Raw genomic sequence first — 19,782 nt, 5'->3', positions numbered from 1 at the left:
ATTACCTTTTATTTGAATGCTTGTTATTTAATGTGATGGTAATAAGGACTAAGAATGAAAAGAAGAAACTCAATTCTCACTGAAATAACAACCTCAAGGAAACTGAATCTGAAAGGATCCCACAATGTGGATGGCTCCACAATCTCTTGCCAATATTGCTTCATATGAAACCCAAAAGGAGGAGATGTATGAAAGAGAGGATAAACAAACGCTTCTCACTTCAGGCAGGCCCAACATACATACCCTTCATCATGCCAACTGCTTTAGAATTTGCTGACAATCTATTTATTGACTTAAGACCCACTGTGAGACCAAGAACCAACCACAATATAAATGAAGCAGATAACAACAGGCACAGAAGGGAAGCAAGAATTAGGTCCTCATTGTGCATGGCCCAGAATAAAAATGACTGGCATCAAATTTCATATTGTAATGACCCATAATTTAGCACTTACAGGTCCCCTAATTAGGAATATTAAATTCCTAGACAGCCCATCCCAGGAAGTAGTTTCAAGATCCTTGTGCAACCAGCATGGTATAAAGTATGCAATTTAAAGGTGGGATTATGAAAATCTATTTGCATAGATACACAAATATTGAAATGCCTTCATCATAAATAATGGCATTAGAAAAGAATAAGAGTCCATGGGAAACATGAAATATCTATGAATGGTCTCCTTTTTTTTTTTCTTTTTTTTTTTCTAATTTCAGTATTATAAAGTATTTTAACAAGACCATTGACCAACAGTGTTAAACTCCCATACATCTTACGAGAAGGGATTACTCCAGTAAAAGAATTGAAAATGAAACAAGATATACAGTTAAAGAAGTTACAACCGTTGAATGAGGAGAGGAAAAGAAATGAATGAAAAGTTCAGCATGGAAAGATATGCATATGCGAGTGAATGGACACTGCATGGCTGTCTGTAATGTTCTGTAAAAAGGAGACTAGAAATCTTCAACTTAATAGATAAAGTTTGACAAAAACTTTGGTGACAAAATTACCAGAAGTTTACCCAAACGCATTACTTCTCAGAAAAAAAAATCAAAAGCTTGGCAGTACAAAAATAAAACTTGTATAAACATACAATAATTACAATCTCACAAAATTTTATATGGACTGGATACCAGTACACATATTTACAGGACTGCTGAAAACAAACACTGAATAGCACAAGACTAATCCAATTGTTATTGGGGTTCTTATACAGTAATTAGCAACCCCAAACATGAAACCAAACAAATTGCTATAATAAAATTTGTTAAATCAAACTGTATTCAGGCAATAACATTCTGATTGAAAAACTCATTTAATCCATTATTAAAATTAATGTTTGGTTAAAGCCAACATTTTTCAAGGCAAAACATTTAAGGATAAGAAATATGTAAGAAATGTATGGAACAGAAATTAATAAATGTTAAAGTACTATCAGACTTGACACTAACATTATGAAGAATTAAGCAATTCTTAGCGAAAGATTATGAAAGCATAAATAAAGTTACAACATACACTACCACTGATTAAAGTTTTCTCAAGTATGATCTTCTTGTGACAAATAAATTAATGATTTGAATCTGTTAAAGGCAAGAAATTAAGCTATTAAAAGCAATTGGTTGCAAAATCATTTACACTTACATTATCAACACTTGTCTAAGATCTCATTTTACCCATCATACTACTAAGGAAATGAAACTTCTAGACTATAAAATTTTAAGTGCTATATAAAAAAAAAAACTATCAATTCCAAAGATACTAATCATTATCACTTCATGCAATCAGAAGAAAGTACCTTTAAATAACTTCATTATCACTAAAAAACCCAATAATCAAACCTAAAAATAAAAAAAGGAATGGAGAATATAACATTAAATATGTTAATACAATATAACTTTTGCCAATTTTTGCCTTGGCTCTTCTAGTGCTAGATAAAAAAAAATACATAAATTTGCCTTTGCAATTCTGGTGCTTAATTGAAAAAACTTCAGTATTTTATTTTCATTCACCCCCCCCTTGACATTCTTATTGCTTCTCCAGAAACTAGGCTTTTTGATGTTAAGTCCCCAATTTAAAAAAAAAAAAGTGCAGTCTAGTGGTAAAAGTAAGTAAAAAGCTAAGTTTCCAATTCTTCGGTTTCAAAGTCAAAAGTATTCTCTATTCCTTGACATCACAAGTCAGTGTGGGGGAGGGTGAGTATAGAAAAGAAAAATTCCATTTTCTATGAACTTTCCCCGATGTTAATTTTGCTACTTCCATGTTCTGATGGAGGTGGGACGCCCGTGAAGGAATGAGATAAGTCAGCAAAATACTGTTCTGTACTTGAAACATATAATTAAAATTCTAGCCTCAATAGGTCTAGGTTTAATGGGAATCATCTCAAAAACTGTTTGCAATATAGGACTCCAGACTGTTTTTTAAAGATATTTGAAATATTGAAAAAGGATTCTAAAACCTAATAGAGCTAAAAAAATTTAGAAGGCTACAGTAGCAATCACTATAGTTTAAAGTGCTTTCCAGTAAAATGCAGCTTGCTTTAGATACTAGTCATAATTAACATTTATGTATATTTCAGGAATTGCATACTCATGCCATTAATGGAATGACCATTACTAAGGTACTATAATTTATATCTTGCAATTTAAATGGCTTCCTATAAGTTTATATGTAAATACTCTGCTTAACCCTTTGAATTGAGAAGTTAACCAAAAAAATATTGGCACAAAACATCCCATAAACTAATTTCACTTCCAAGAACTCTCGGTACTTTTTTTTATTCAAGTAATGACGACTTTATTATGGTGCTACGCAATCAACAGTGAAAAATTAATTGAATAAATTAATCACTTTAAACATATCCTTCCCTACAAACGACATTACATATTTACCCAATTGAGAAAAACGTAGTTTTCCAAATACCCATAGCTCATAACAGACTTCTTTCTACTAACCTCTGATATAAGTTTTTCTGCAGCATCTAATTCTTCACGAATATCATAATCTACGTCGCTGGTTATATCTGCTTTTCCATACATACTTTTAGCATCCGCAGTCCCGTCAATAGGAGCTCCATCTCCCTGTAGAGGTTGAATGTGGATGGGATCAGGGATTACTTCTTCTACAGGTACTGGCTCCTCCCCTTCTTTCTTCTCCTCCGCTTCAGGGGAAGAGTCAGTATCACTTTCAGTGATAGGGGGAATTGGGATATCCATCTCCTCCACAGCAGCTGCTTCTTCATGAGGAATTATCTGCTCCTCAATATTAGCCAATACTTCCTCAGGAACGTCCTTCTCTTCCTGCACAGGGATGGGGTGCTCTTCATTAATAGATTCTGACGCACCTTGAGAAATATCAATGGGAACCTCTGCTTCTACTAGAGGTTCTCCAGCTTCTACTGCCTCAGAAATTGAAATGACTTCAGCTTCTGGCTCAAGAGCCTCAACTTCAGCAGCAACCTCTACTAATGGCTCAGGGATGGCCTCTACTACTGAACCTGACTCAACCTCTTCTACTGACTCCGATATGACCTCTACTACAGGTTCAGGACTAGCTTCGACCTCTACTACAGGTTCAGGACTAGTTTCTACTATTGGCTCATGCTGAGCCTCTTCTACTGACTCCACTGTCTCTACAGGAGCCTCTACAATAGGTTCAGAAGCAGCTTCTAATTCTGCCTCTACAGAAGCAGCTTCTAATTCTGCTTCTACAGAAGGCATAGCCTCATCTATTTGAGCCTCAGGTGCAGCAGGTTCAGGAGCATCCTGAGACTAAATAAAAAGCAAATTGCAAAGAAAACTAAGAAAACATGCAAAATGACAAAAAATACTATTAAGCAGCAATATAATAGCAATTAAAAAGTGCAACAAAACCATAATTTCTTTTTATAAATCTCAGTGCATTTAACTAAGCATGTTACAGTTTTCAAATACAATTAAATTCAAAGCCATTCATATTAAAACTCATTGATGTCTATGATGTTTAATATAGTTAGTTTTAATCATGTTCTTAAGACAGGAGAAAAACTTGAAGAATCAGATATTCATTATACAATAAAGAGAATGTGTTTGAACTTTAAGTTTTATAAGTTAAGAATTCACTGGGTGTCTTCACTACTTAATATAAAAAAAAAATACAAGAATTGATAAAGGAAATGGCATTTAATCAACACAGCAATTTTTCCCAAGTTAACCTTACGACATAAGCAACCATATAAGGTAAAGTCAAACAATATTCATACTATGAATCAGAATGTCAATACATTACTAAACAACATTGTTCTTTAACTTACTATTTTGTTAATATAAAATAAAGATATGAGAGAGAGACTGTAATAAATAATTGTGTACATTTTGCCAATTATGAAGGACAAAAGAGCGACAAAAAAAGCAAGACATTATTAATGTAATGGAATTCTGATAATAAATATTTTTATTACTATACTCGCCTTATGTTCATATTGCTTCTCTCTCAAAGCTTGTTTGATATAGACTTTTATACCCCCCCAAAAAAAAATTTTTTTTTTCCTTTTACAGTAATAGACTTAGGCCTCTAGTATAGTAGTAAGAGGATCTAGCTGCTAATGGAAATAACAATGGCTAGGGCTAACTGTACAATCTTTTGTCTTTCAGTCTCAAAGTTGAAACTATTCCACAACCTCTTGATGTCACTGGTCGATGAAGAGGAAGGAAGCATTAAAGAATCTACACAGTAATTATTATTATTATCATTATCATTATTACTTGCTAATTTACAACCCTAGTTGGAAAACCAGGATGCTTAAGCCCAGGGGCTCCAACAGGGAAAAATAGCCCAGTGAGGAAAGGAAACAAGGAAAAATAAAATATAAGAATAGTAACAGCATTAAATTAAATATTTCCTATATATACAATAAAAACTTTACACAAAACAAGATAAAAAGAGGAATAAGATAGAATAGTGTACTTGAGTGTACCCTCAAGCAAGAGAACTCTAACCTAAGACAGTGGAAGACCATGGTACAGAGGCTATGGAACTACCCTAGACTAAAGAACAATGGTTTGATTTTGGAGTGTCCTTCTAGAAAGCTGCTTACCCTACCAAGAGGAAAGTGGCCACTGAACAATTGCATTGCATTAGTCAACCCCTTTGGTGAAAAGAATTGTTTGGTAAACTCATAAATGTTTGCAGGTGTATAAGGACAGAGGAGAATATGTAAAGAATAGGCCAGACTATTCGATTTATGTGTAGACGAAGGAAAATGAAATGTAACCAAAGAGAATGATCCAGTGAAATACTGTCTGGCCAGTCAAAGGACCCCATAACCCTCTAGCGGTAGTATGTCAATGAGGGGTTGGTGCCCTGGTCAACCTACTACCTTTAATAAATACTGGAAAAGACATCTCTAAAAGCACAAAGTCCTACATAACTAAACAATATGGAGTAAATGGCAGTACCAGTCACAACAAGAACAACGCAAAGAATTAAAGACATAAGATGGAGAGGTGGGCCCAAGCCATTGTTATTTCTATTAGCCACTAAATTGTATCATTAGCATAGTAGAGGACTAAATTTATTGGAAAGGAAAAAAATTGGGGAAGTTTATAGATTTGGAGATAAACGACGATATTACCCGCACTTTGAAAGAAGCAATGTGAACCCCAGGGGAGGTTCATAGAAATGATAAGCATTTAACTACTTTGTATCAATACAAATGAACCTTTTTCACAAAATCAAAATGAAAAATCTCTACAATAAATTACAGTAATGAAAAAAATTTAACCTGATACCTAAGTAATTTGCGAGCAGCGACCAACCCATTTCAAAACCCAACAGCAGAATGGCAGGCACATTTTGTTAGTATGGCACACAAAGCAAGCTGATTAGTGTGAAAAAGAAAAAAAAAACTATATAAATAAATAATAGGACCCACAATGCAAATCAATAGCCAAGTACAATACTGTACAACTAATTTCATGTTTCTCCTTTTTCTAAGCTAATTTTTGTAGAAAAAAAAGTAAAAGTTAATTTGTAGGATAAGATCAAGTGAGGCAATAATTTTTCTTAATACTGTAATAATTAGAAAGAATGGAGAAAAGTTACTGTATTAAGCATTTTCCTGTTGTATGGTACAGGGCTAAAGACAAAAGTGATATACCTTTAAAACACACACTCACACACACAAAAAAAAAAATCCTTTTCCTGGTAAGAGGCATATGATCACACACATTATTAGATGCCAGTATAAACTTAATGTTAAATAGGGAGGCTTAAGTAAAAAAAATTATGAAGTTTGACAAATTGCAGACATTATGTCAACAGGTTTAAATACTTGCATGAAGTGCACTTTAATTTCTTTAAAACCTCTAATTCAATGTAATTTATGTAATATTTACAATAGACAGCATAAATTCTCTTAAACTATGAAAGTACTGTACAGTACATAGCTGAATACCCTCTAGTACTGTGATCCTATGACACTTTTAAATTGTGTAATACCAGATGAAAGGTGTTAGGAAGCTCGAAAGGAAAATTAACCAAGATTAATGTAAAAAGCATGAAGTAAAAGTAAACAAAACAAAAGATTCACATTAAAACACCCATACAAGAAACCAAGGCATTTAAAAATATACATAGATAAAAAAAATCAAAACTACCCAAAAGACTAGTAGTAGCTTACCTAAGAATCATGGAATCATGATAGGGCATCTGTAAATCTTTAATCTCTCACATGCATGCTCAATGGGTTAGTAAGCAGGATATATATTTGTATAAATAAATACTTATGATACAACTACAAGTACATAGAAATAAGTTTAAACCCAAAATTTAATTCTTGCCACCAAAAATTCTAACATGAAAATTAATACAGTACAGTAATGAGCCAGCAAATTATCATACTTAATATAACATTCTTTAAATACATCTGTGCACCTTTGGGATCCAGTGATATCTATTCAAGTCCATTACTTAATACCCCTCAAAAAAAGGACTAAAAGTTTATAAGAATCTTTCACACCAAAACCCCCAATCAATATAAGATAATAGAAATAGAAATTCTTTCAAATCCATTGCAATGAATTATGTATAAAGTTAGCCAAATATATACAGAAAATTATTACACTAAAGTAATTAATTTTCAAGTTATAAATATAACTGTGCACACTTCCATGGTAAGGCTAGAGACGATTAAAAAATATTTCGCAAAATCTTATCACACTGCAAATAGAACTCTCACCATATAAGTCTATGACTGATATTACACTATATATATTGGACATTATGCTATATTGTAACACTTCCATAATATTTTACTATACATTGTTGAAAATATTTAACTTCTCCATAAAAACAAGAAAACTATTTATATCTAAATCCCCAATTTTTAAAATAAACTAGCGTACAAAATTGATTATATTATATTTATTTCACAACAAACCCAATGCTGTAAAGTGCTTTGAAAATGCCCCTCATTCATGTCTACCAACGCCCATGCACATTAAATTCAATTCAATTGAAAGAAAATTTTAATAATCTAGCACTGCATATTTAAAATCCAAGCTCTCAAACTAAGGACGTTTTGTCTTTTTTGTTCAGTTTAAATACTTTTGATAAGAATTAAGCAGAGACGTGTTTAGTTACTCATTGACCTCCGTGATGCAGTTGGTTAATTAGTTAAAAAGAATGATGACCACCAGTAATCAGTGTGAAGAGGGTACAGAATGAAACTTTCATGTCACGTACAGTTTGCTATGTTCCAAAAGAACAGCAACTATGCTATTATGCTTCAGGTACTTAGCCTATTAGACATTTATAGCAATATCAGATTTATTTTATACAATTTGCTAACTTTTTGCTACGTTTAAAATCAATTTCCTTTGCTGGTGCAATGTACTATGTTCTCTGCTGAACTGTCCTTATATTTTCTTTTTGCACTCTACTCTTTATGCATTAAATTTCCTCCTTCATGTCTAACTCAAACTATTTTAGTTTACTCAAGCATTATAAGACATACAACTTAGATTTGTATACTGTACTTTAAGGTATAAAAATACTATACTGTACAGTGCGTAAAAATTCCTATGTTGGGCAGATAAGAAGCAAGTCTTTCATGTAGCGCAATATATTAGACTGACCAAATATACAGATGATCAGTGCCCAGGCTCCCCTCCACCCTCCACTCTCAAGTTAGATCCAAAGAGGGCCAGACAATGGCCCTATAGAATTATAATTTTTTATAAGGAAATAATGTCTGGATATAAAGGACAACTAATGAGGGCTATTCAAATTAATTAACATATGAATTTATGTATTTTTCATGTTGCTGACCCTTACTGAACTGTCATTAAGCACCTAATTTAAGTACAGTACCTAAGTTTGTCATAAATTTTAGAAGTATAGACATTGAATTTTGCTGATAATTACAGCATGTACTGACATTTAGCACCCTAATTCAGGTACTTCAATAAGTTTGTCATAACTTTAGGAAAATAGACCACATTTTGAAACTATTTGATAAGTCACAATTACAAGGAAAATTAACATCTTACTTCTTGAAAATCCTAAATTCTTTCACCAAAAGCTGACCACCTATGTATCACCCCTATCAAATCAGGAAATTTTCATTTCCATACAATTACATACTGTATACTGTTCTTAGGATAAAATCTAAAAAGTTGAAATACTCATAGTAGAATCAAAATATTCATATGAGTTTAACTCCTGATTTAGTACTTAATTCTATAGGAAAAAAGTTGAAAATTATCTTGTAAACATTTCCAATTAAAATACCAATCAGTAAACAATAATACTTATTCTAGATAAAAAAAGATTCTTGAAGCTGATTTTATATGCAACCCAGAATATATAGCAAATGATGTGGCACCCTAGTTTTACAATTATACAATCAAACAAAGTTGTTTTCTAAACCTGCTACGCAACTAAGTTTACGTTTTAGCCGCTACTGAAAGAAGTAAATTGGTTACTAAATTCATAGTACACAGCCAAATTAATGACCTACTTGCTTTTGCTATATCAGTTTTCACTATATTAAGTGTATTTTTGCTAGTTATTTTAAAGCAAGATTATCTGCCAAGCAAACAAGCACAGATTAGTTATACAGTATATCCAAGACAAATATAAAGGGTTAAATACAATCAGTCAAGTTTTGTTATGATAAAATTAATAACTACTATTTGTTGAGCAATCACCAAAATATAAATCTTCAAGTTCATGTAAACTTCAGTATGTAAATAAATACATTAAAAAAATCATAAAGTACCAGTACTGTATTAAACACCTGTCCTCCCAGAACATATGAAGTCCTATCTCTACTTTCATTACACTAAAATCAAAAATGACTCTACATAACTAAAGGATACATTCTATGTTGTAAATCAGTAATTGTGCATAAGTCAAACCTATAAAATAAAAAAAATTTCATGCAGTATATTAAAATCTCTATCAAACCCACTCTTCATAATCTAAAAGTTCAATCTATACTTACATCTTCCATACGCTTTTTAACATCTTCCAATATAACTTGTATGTGGTTCAGTGTGTCAAGGATGCCTTCTGTACGTCCCTCTTCCATAGCTCTCAGCACCCCTGATAAATGGGGAGCAATATGATTGACCATGGAGTTTTCTGGGTCAAGTCTCAGGACTTCCTCGGCTAAAGATTCAACACGCAAGTAAGCCTGTGTTAGATCCTCGATTCCGCCATCCTTTCCATACTGAGACCAATCTTCATCATCTTCTTCTTCTGGAGGTGGTAAAACTATTTTTGGTTCATCTACTTCATCATCATCCTTATCTTCATCATCTTCTGGGTCTTCTTCCTCTTCCTCTTCATCATCATCGTCGTCATCATCATCGTCTTCCTTTTCTTCAACCTCTATGGGAGCTTCAACCTCCTCTACTTTCTCAACAATTACTGGCTCTTCTACAACCTGAACAGGTTCTTCCTCAACTGGAGGAACTGGTACTGCCTCTACAGGAGCTACTTCTACTTCTTCTTCTGCCTCTACTACAGGTGCTGACTCTTCCACTTCAACTACAGCTGGCTCTTCCACTTCCTCGACAACAGCTGGCTCCTCCACTTCAACAACAGCTGGCTCTTCTACTTCTTCGACAACAGCTGGCTCTTCCACTTCCTCAACAACTGCGGGCTCTTCCACTTCCTCAACAACAGCTAGCTCTTCCACTTCCTCGACAACAGCTGGCTCTTCCACTTCCTCAACAACAGCTGGCTCTTCTACTTCCTCAACAACAGCTGGCTCTTCCAATTCCTCAACAGCAGCTGGCTCTTCCACTTCCTCAACAATAGCTGGAACTTCCACTACCTCTTCAATGACGGCTGGTTCTTCTACTACCGCTTGTACTACCTCTTCTGCAGCTGCTAGTTCCTCTACATCTAAATCCACAGTGGGCTCTTCCAATTCCTCTTCTTCCTCGGCAGCAGCCGGTTCTTCCACTTCCTCTGGAGTAGCCTCCTCTTCCACTTCCTCTACAGCTGCTGGGGATTCCACTTCCTCTGAAACAGCTGCTTCTACAACCTCTTCAACAGGTGCAAGTTCTTCAGCTTCCTCCTCTACAGGAATGGCTTCCTCTTCTGATTCAGCTGGAATAGGTTCCTCTGATTCCTCATGAATTTCAATACCTTCTAAGGGAAGAGCAGCTGCTTCCTCAACTATTTCCTCCACAACTTCCACTGGAATGTCTTCTACAACCTCAACCACTTCTTCCTCAACTGGTTCTTCTTCCTTCTCTACCACTGAAACATATTCTTCAAGAGGTGGTGTTGCTTCGAATGGTTCAAATTCGTCTTCTATTTCAGGTTCTGACACTGATGGGGCCTCTGGACCAGGTTCTTCAACATGTAAACTCTGAAAATGAATAGTTGTGTTAACAAATATGAATAGCAAGTTATGGTGCTTTTCACTTTATTAGTGATAAATTAGAAGCAACTACTGTAATCACACTGTAAACAACAAGGTAATTCCTTCTTTGAAATTTTAAAATTCTAATGAAAACATTTATCAAACTTTACTTTAATAATTCATAAAACCTTAGATGATACAAGATCTTGAGTTAACAAGCATTCATAAACTGGCTATATATTAACTCTGATTATATATTAATAAGGAAGTGAAAAAGATACACCTGAAAGATGAATATACTATGCAATTGTCCATAGGTAATGGATCCATCTTGAAGTTTAACATACAGTATTTCATGCATCCCATAAAAACTCAATCTTACGATTGATCAATAATCTTCTTCAACATATTTCATGCATCCCATAAAAATTTTATCTTACAAATGATCACTAATTATCCTGTACTTAACCCTTTTATCCCCAGGTTATTTGAAACTTTCCACCCCTTAACCCCCAGGCATTTTTTTTCTTCTTTTTAAGCACATTTTGCAATACTGTATATATTTTTTAAATTGCTCTAACAGCCTTAATTTTCATCATAGAGAGGTCAGGTTGGTCTCATTCTTTTGAAAAATGCCTGAAGTTTCTCATAATGTTATAAAAAATATGAAAAAAAAATGTAAATAACAATTTTTTTGCAAGGATGTACCAGTACATCCATGGGGGTAAAGGGATGAGTTTTGTGAAACGTAACAGAATGCCCATTGGGGGTAAAAGGGTTAAATGACAAACATACAAATTATGAATATGAGATATATATATATATATATATATATATATATATATATATATATATATATATATACACAATACTTGATACAACTGTTACTCTAAGCCTAAAAATGAGTTGAAGAAGAAAATCCAAAATACCTTCTCCTCCTGTAAAATACACTAGTGTATAAGGAAAAAACTAAAATGGAATTTAAAATTTATCAAACAGTTAATGCACAATAAACAAATGCATGAATTATTACTTTCTATACATATAAACCAGTGTTTTTGATAGCACGACCCTCCAATTAGTTAGTGGCCAAATAGACAGCAAACACTTGAAACATTCATGTATCCTAAATGATGAAAGACCTACCGATAAAAAAGCCCTACATATCTTCAGTTTGATGCTTCACTAAAGAGTAGATGCATTTGGTACCCAATTGGAGGGAAGAGGGGATGGAACTCAATTTGAAGCAATGCTTTGTTTCCATGAAATAACAATGGTTTTGAATATTCTTTGTGTTTGTAACATACATAGGCAGCTGTCTTAATAAATAACAGGATATGTAATTGGGTAAAAAATTTGTATTGTCAACCCACTTAGTGATGTAACACCTATACTTCTATATTGAAAGGTAGTGGAGGCAATAATGGCATTTATAATGTGGTGGGTACTTGGATTACTACTGGTGAAGAATACTTCCAGTGATGGAGACTTAGATACTTCTCCCTTCCATTGATCAAACACCATGCCATCCCTACCAGTACGGTTTAAGCGAAGTAGAATTAAAAAAGAACTTGAAATTACCGGAGTGGGAATTTCTGGTGCTGCTTGTTCTTCAGCCTTGGGAACCACTGATGCCATTTCCATTCCAGCTATGAAAAGAAGAATTACTATTATCATCTACACAATTTCTAAATATAAAATATCAATGCATCAAGGTAAAAATGATATTTTCAAACTTTATTTATTATTAAAAGGTGAAGATTAACCAGTCCAATGAGTTAAACTCAACTCTTACAGAGCTGGCATCCAACTTTATTACTTAATACCATTTACAAGGAACTACTTACCAATCAGAATGCTCTCTTTCTCTATAACAAAATTAATGCAATGGACATGAGATCCACACCATTCTTTGACCAAACAAAACCAGTACATATTACTTTGTTTAGTAGTTAAAAAAACAATAGTGACAACTAAAATACATTCCTTTCAAAACAAAAACAAGTAATTTTTATAAATTACTTGTACAGGGTTAGTATTGTAGTATTGTACTTAAGACGTGTTTAAGCAATCAAGGGTTTGTTAATTAGTGAAACAACATTAAACTAATGTTAGATTTAACATACACTTACTTGCTGACAACTACCTAGGAAAGATGAATAACTATAACCTTTCCACTACTATTTCAGCATCCTTTAATATACAGTATCTAAATATAAGAGGTACAATCTAAAAAAGAAAATATTTTGAGAATCAGTTCTTTTGAATTTCTAAGTCAAGATAGGTCTCATATAAACAACAGTTCCTCTTACAGGCTCTAAGTACTGTCTACATGGCAAATACTGTGCATCAATCAACTAAGAAGTGAACTAAATGTTGCATGTTAGCATTGCATTCAGAGTAAGAAGTACAAGTCCTAACTTATCCTTTTATCTTTCTCTATGTATTGTATACAAGATTACTGAGAACCCTGTTTGAAAACTCAGTAAAATCACAGCATAGCTATTTGCTATATCTTATAATAACTCAGTTACATGATGAAACTCTAGACAATCGTAACTGGCGGTTGCATGGGATCAAATCCTAAGTTAGAGTATGGATAAAGCATAATTAGATTAGATTAAAAGTTTCTTTCTTTTACCTACTGAATACATAACTTCGGGACTGGACTGTAATGAAGAGGAATCAAACTACAATAAATAATACATAAACTTTACAATGACAAAACTACCAATATCAAAATAAAATCGTTCTAGTGACTACCTCTGGAAGACACTTCAGTATTTCCTTCCCAATTACACCAATCTAAAGCAATAGATGCAAATTTCAAATGTTAAGCACTGCAACCAAAGCACTCCATGCCCTACCCTGCTTGCCTCGTAGTTCTATTAAGATGAGTCCAATTACGATTGATAAGGACACAAGGAGTATCAGGAATATGATTTTGGCCACCAAGCCACTACTTCCATTGCTGCTTCCTCCTCCCCCTCCTGCTCCTCCATTTGAGACTTTGTGTGAATTGTTGACCATGGGTTTGGTTTTCGCATCAAAGATGTCATCTTCGGCTTCATCTGAAAGAAAATTCATGTATTAATTTGAATATTTGTAAATTTATTTTCAATAAATGTAATTTCACTTACAATAAAATTATAATAAAATTTAACTAAAATAAAATTATATTCTAAATTAATAAAACTATACATTTAACCCCTTGAGTGACACTGAACGTACTTTACGTCCAATAATTACTACTGTCTTCTCTGTCTTATTTATGAATAAGAAAATTTTACAAAATATATAACATTATATATCGGTGGAATGGAAATATATTTAGCTATACGATAATAAAGTTATAAAGTCCTATGTTGTGTAGTTTTTGTGCTAAGATGAGCTAAGTAAAATATCAAAAGAAGGGCCAGGGGCTTGATTGCCAAATCATTGGGAAAGTTAATTTCAATAAAATAATGAATATAATTAGTGTAATAAATTTAACTTAAAACCTAATATTAATAAAATTCTATATGACATCTATTAAACTAAAAAGCTCCCTAAAAGGCAATATGAACCTTTTTTTTGCTAAATTTATCATAATTTTAATATTAGTTTCCTTAAAACAAATTACTCTAATAATACATTTTCGACATAGTCACTGTCTTGGGTTGTAATTGATAGCATTTTAATATCTTACTTGGTGACAATTAATAGTCCTTTACCTAATTAGTTTATGAATCTATATATAGACTATCTACATCAATATACGTTCAATCTTCTCGACAAATCTTTTCATCATTCACCTTAGGAATACCTGAAAGATAATAACTACTACTTGATAAGGGTTTCATAAGCAGAAACATACTCTAAACTTGCGAATCAAAACTGATGTTAATGTAACCAAATATCAATATTGAAAGAGTATGTAATACAACAACAAATGCAGCCGTTTCTAGTCCACTGCACGCCAAAGGCCTTGAACATGTCCTTAGTCATGTCTGGGGTTAGGCCATTTTCAGAACAAAACTGGCCACAGCAGATTGGTGATGGTGGAAGACTTTAGTCTGATTGCTCTCAGCAATCCATCTTAATATGGGTGGCCCTGACTCATACAGCTTTTCTGATCATGGCGATACATAAAACCATTTCACCACGTTAAGGTATCACCACATATGCAAATAAATACAGTAATAATTTTCAATTGTGAACATCGCAGAGACCATTCCATCACCCCATATAGGCTACAGCAATATTATACTGTACTGTACAAACACATTAAACAAAGTGATAACAGAAATCTAAATCGCTTCTAGCCTAGCTGAAGTTTCTGCAACAAACCAAAAATGCTACTAACCTTATAAACAACTTTACTTTGAGAAATATAAGAGAATGGTTCCCATTCTCATCCTGTCCCGGGTGAAGGAAATATACTAAGTTACTTGACTGGGGAACAAAAATCAGCTAATGCCTCCATGCCATGGAAGCTAACTTGTCACTTTCAAAACGACTGTAGTCAGTGAGGATGACCATATATCAGTGAGTGCTGAATGATATGAGAAGGACTGTGATGCCATTTCATTACAGTACAATAAAATGCACTGCATCTTCAAGGCATTTTACCCTATTAGAACAGATCTAATCTCCCAAATTACAACACCTTATAGTAATTACCAATTTGGCTCTCAAAGAAACAACGTTGGTCTTTCCTCGAGGCAATAGAGAGTGGATGATAAGTAAGCACTAGGATGGAAACCTGTACTTAGGACCAGAAAGTCTTGGAAGGAGTGGGCAAGTGATTCAGAGGAGCCAACTCATTTTGCCAATTCATGGAAAAGCTGTGTAAAAACGGTTTTAACACTTATATATACAGTATGTAAATATATAAACACTTTATATTTATATATATATATATATATATATATATATATATATATATATATATATATATATATATATATATATATATATATGCTATACCTTAATAGTCATAGGATACCGTTCTGCAAAAAATAAATTTTGTAGGATGCTGTTAAGTATTATCTACAAACCATTAAATTCCTGAATTAATCATTCTATGATGATTTCATTTATGGAATACGCCCATATGACCTCGGGCTGAGACTAGGAAGGCCATTCAACAATTGGCGTGCAACTGACAAGCAAGTTGACAGATGTTGAGCAATGGCATGGAAGAAAGGAAGCGGGCACAGAGTGGGGTAAAGTAGAAGGTCAAAATGTGGGTGCACTGCTATAATTTAGTGATGCCAACAGTGTTGAGCACATGGGGCACTGGTGGTACCGCACCCTTCCCAAATGAATTTGGTATATTATAAAAGCATGCATCTATGCATTCACAAAAAAAAAAAAAAAAAAAAAATCCTCGGTGAAATTAGTAGCTCGAGATACAACCTTTCATTGCTTCATGTTTTAAAAGGAAATACATAAATTTATTTACAATTCTTACAATTTATATTATCGTCTTAGTCGCGAGGAGAAAATCGAATCGTTGTTGCCAAGTTAATTACAAAGCCCACACTTTCCACTGCAATCCTAAGCTGGAGGAGTTTTTTTTTTTCTTCTTCTTCTTCTTTTGAGACAAGACCAATGACCTCGGTGGTAGCCGGTCTGGAACAACCGGTCCAAATCGCGACAGGAGTCATAGGATCCTTTCTTACCGGTGGGCTCTTCAAGGTGATTATATAACGGGGTGAAAGGGTTTGCGATATGCCATCATCAGCCAAGCTGTTCTAGACCGTGGCATAGATACTAGGTTGGTTTGCTGGGAGGGATCAGACAATGCTCCCACCATCACCAATCAACACTGGCCACCGCGATGAAAACAGGCCAAAACCACACATGAATAAAGACATGCCTGTGACCTTTGTCCAGCAGTGCACTAGAAAGCACCGTATATCTATCTATCTATCTATCTATCTATCTATCTATATATATATATATACATATATATATATATATATATATAAATATATATATATATATATATATATATATATATATATATATATATATATATATATATATATATGTATATATATATATATATATATATATATATATATAATATCAAACTGAAGCCGCGATGATTATCCCCTTGTAAGTACAGTACTTACAATACTTCAAGGTACAAAATTTGCCGGATTTTGAGGATGTAAAACCACAAGCAAAATGCCAACTTAGAGAGAGAGAGAGAGAGAGAGAGAGAGAGAGAGAGAGAGAGAGAGAGAGAGAGAGAGAGAGAGAGAGAGAGAGACTTATTAATTGTTTGACAATAACCTTGAGTCCTGAAACTCTTCCTCACAACCGAAACTCTCACTCAGAGAGAGAGAGAGAGAGAGAGAGAGAGAGAGAGAGAGAGACCCAATAACCTAAAGACTTAAGAAGTTTGGAAGGGTACATTATCACTTACTCAACCAGGCATAAAAGTCGTAAGAAAACAGAGGTCTGGCCCAGGATGTTAAATAACATGTCCTAGGGTCTCACAATCCGAGAGATGTTATACAACCCAATTTCCAGACCATGCAACTTATACTTATGTTCGACAATGATTATGATGATCAATGTCACTTCCTGATTTCAGAAAGACATATTTCCAAGCTAGGGTGTAAAGGATAAGATAGATCTAATGTAGTCTTCAGAAAGACGTGGGCGGATGGGTGAGCTATAAAAAGTGAAGAGGGGTGGGGCCAAAGGATGCGGGACCAGTGAGGAAACAACGACCAACTTGAGAAGTGAGGACTGAGGAACAATCAACAGCGTCCCACGGTCTTGAACTGGGATTTAAAAACGGGACCTCAACCCGCACAATATTTCTATTAGGGTATTTAAACTCTTAATAAATTACAAGAACATATTGATATACGAAGTAGAAAAGAACGCAAATTTAGACATTTGCACCTGGTTTTACTTGATCAGCTGGTAATCTCATCACCAGTGTTCGATTCTTGAAACGGACTAGTGCTAATTCTCTTGACCTAGACAACAAATTCTGCACGTACGAACCGTTGTGTTTAGCTGCTTGGGTTCAGCTTGGCAAGAAGGGCAATAGACGATTCCTTAGTCACAAATATATGAAATCTGAACTCGAGGGCCTCGACGAGGTAAACCTCACTCCAAGACTTGCCCCACTCTACTCCATAACACGCATGAATCGTTCTTATTAATGACGTTCTACTTCGATCCCATTCTAATAAAATACAATTATATTACAGTCCATGAGTCATCAATTGAAGCTGGTTGGTCTCAGGTGAAATAAAAACATTTTACAGTATTTTTTTTTACTATTTTACGAATGAATAAATTAGATATCGACGCGTCCATCTCAAAATCAGAGAGGTTGGTTCCAATTCTTGAAATACTCCCACAATATTTTTTTTTTTATTCTTGCAGATATTTAAAGTTTTTAAGTTACATTATTTGAAATACAATAGTAACATTACAGACATTTTACACAATAAATAACTTGAGATATTAAATACATTAATGTCAATTAGGTTTTTTTTCTGTAAATTGGTTTAAAGGAAGGTCTTCAAAAAAGCTTCCCACTAAGATTTAAATATTTTCCACCACAACCCTAGAACAGGTGTCAGGTTCTTGTTGTTACTAGCCAAGCTTCAACTTTAGTTGGAAAAGCAGGATGCATAAGGCCAAGAGCTCCAACAGAAAAACAACCCTAAGGAAAGGTAATAATGAAATATCTCTATCCTAAACCCAACTGGAAGGGAAGTTAAACGCTTGTCATCAATGCCTATATTTATAGAACTTTCTAGCTCACTGCAGCTGAGCCATCACGAATCGACCTTCTACAAATTACTTACTTAAGCTAGGCAAGTTCCTGCGTATTTTACCAGATGAATCAAGCTGTAGTGCCAATGGCCCTTTTAGGGCACAAATTCTAATTCGATCGGTCATCTTACGTATTAAATTCAAAAGTCAGATGTAGTATTATTGATTTTAATAAGTAAGAACTATAATATCAGTGAAATCTCTCTCTCTCTCTCTCTCTCTCTCTCTCTCTCTCTCTCTCTCTCTCTCTCTAAGTAATAACGATTGTAAATTTTACATAGAAACATAGTCATCGTAGTCTATCCTTTACTTGTACACGTTTGACCAAATAAATATGAGAGCGAGAGAGAGAGAGAGAGAGAGAGAGAGAGAGAGAGAGAGAGAGAGAGAGAGAGAGAGAGAGCTACGAAAAATATGCAGAAACGATGTCGATGTGTCGTGAAAGGTAACCCACCACTTCACTTATCTTTTAAATAACAAACAGAATGCATACAAGGGAAAAACATGTCAGGAGGTCATGAAGTTTGAAAACCTCAAGGGGATAATAAAAATGGTAAATTAAGAGTAAACTAAATCGTGAAAACAGCCGGCAACGACGGGTGCGCCAAAGTTTCCTCAGTCGACGATTCCTCCCTTCTCCTGAACCTTATCAACCTTCCTACCCCCTCAGGCTATTCGCACAAGACCCCTTCTCCCTTAATCCCCCCCCCCCCATCCACCCCTAAAACTGCCACGTGGAGTAAGCTAGGCACTAAGGAGGACTAAGGCAAGCAGGCTAGTCAGTTTTGGAGATGTGGCGTGGCCAGTTATGTCAGCCGTGTTGGAGCTCTGGTGGTGGTGGCGTGGCGCTGATAGAAAGGGAGAGACAGATTGGACGGAGGAGTGTGTCTACTAACCACTACTATCCTACTCAGCAACCAACACCAACCCCCCTCCTATAACTTCCTCCTCCCTTCGTTACGCTTGTCCTCCACCTCCTCCTCCTCATCATCAGTAGCATCACCAACTTTTCTCTGACATTTCAGCCTCCCAAATTATCCCTTCGGTTGTTTCATAGGTATTCATGATCCTACGTTCCTCGTAGCAACTCGAGAGACGTCCTTGAATTTGGCAACAGCGGTTGTTGGCCTTGAGAAGG

At 34.5% G+C, this 19,782-nt stretch overlaps 1 protein-coding gene across 7 annotated transcripts in view; it reads right to left on the bottom strand.

Annotated features, from left to right (window-relative positions):
• The window catches only part of LOC137644115 (aspartyl/asparaginyl beta-hydroxylase-like), a 104,808-nt gene that overhangs the window by 41,905 nt on the left and 43,121 nt on the right, over window positions 1–19,782 (bottom strand). For 2 of the 7 annotated variants that reach the window (XM_068377078.1, XM_068377082.1), the window contains exons 2-5: window positions 13,718–13,921; window positions 12,432–12,499; window positions 9,477–10,856; window positions 2,947–3,762 (exon numbers count right to left, since the gene is read on the bottom strand). In XM_068377078.1, coding sequence (XP_068233179.1) covers window positions 2,947–3,762; window positions 9,477–10,856; window positions 12,432–12,499; window positions 13,718–13,921 — 2,468 coding nt within the window. The remainder of the gene's footprint in view (window positions 1–2,946; window positions 3,763–9,476; window positions 10,857–12,431; window positions 12,500–13,717; window positions 13,922–19,782) is intronic. The other 5 variants (XM_068377079.1, XM_068377080.1, XM_068377081.1 and 2 more) reach the window with 5 other exon arrangements.

Source organism: Palaemon carinicauda, chromosome 7 (assembly GCF_036898095.1).
Source record: "Palaemon carinicauda isolate YSFRI2023 chromosome 7, ASM3689809v2, whole genome shotgun sequence".
In the NCBI taxonomy this organism is placed as follows: Eukaryota; Metazoa; Arthropoda; class Malacostraca; order Decapoda; family Palaemonidae; genus Palaemon; species Palaemon carinicauda.
Note: the sequence above shows the minus strand (reverse complement) of the source record. Positions and strands in the feature narration are given on the sequence as shown.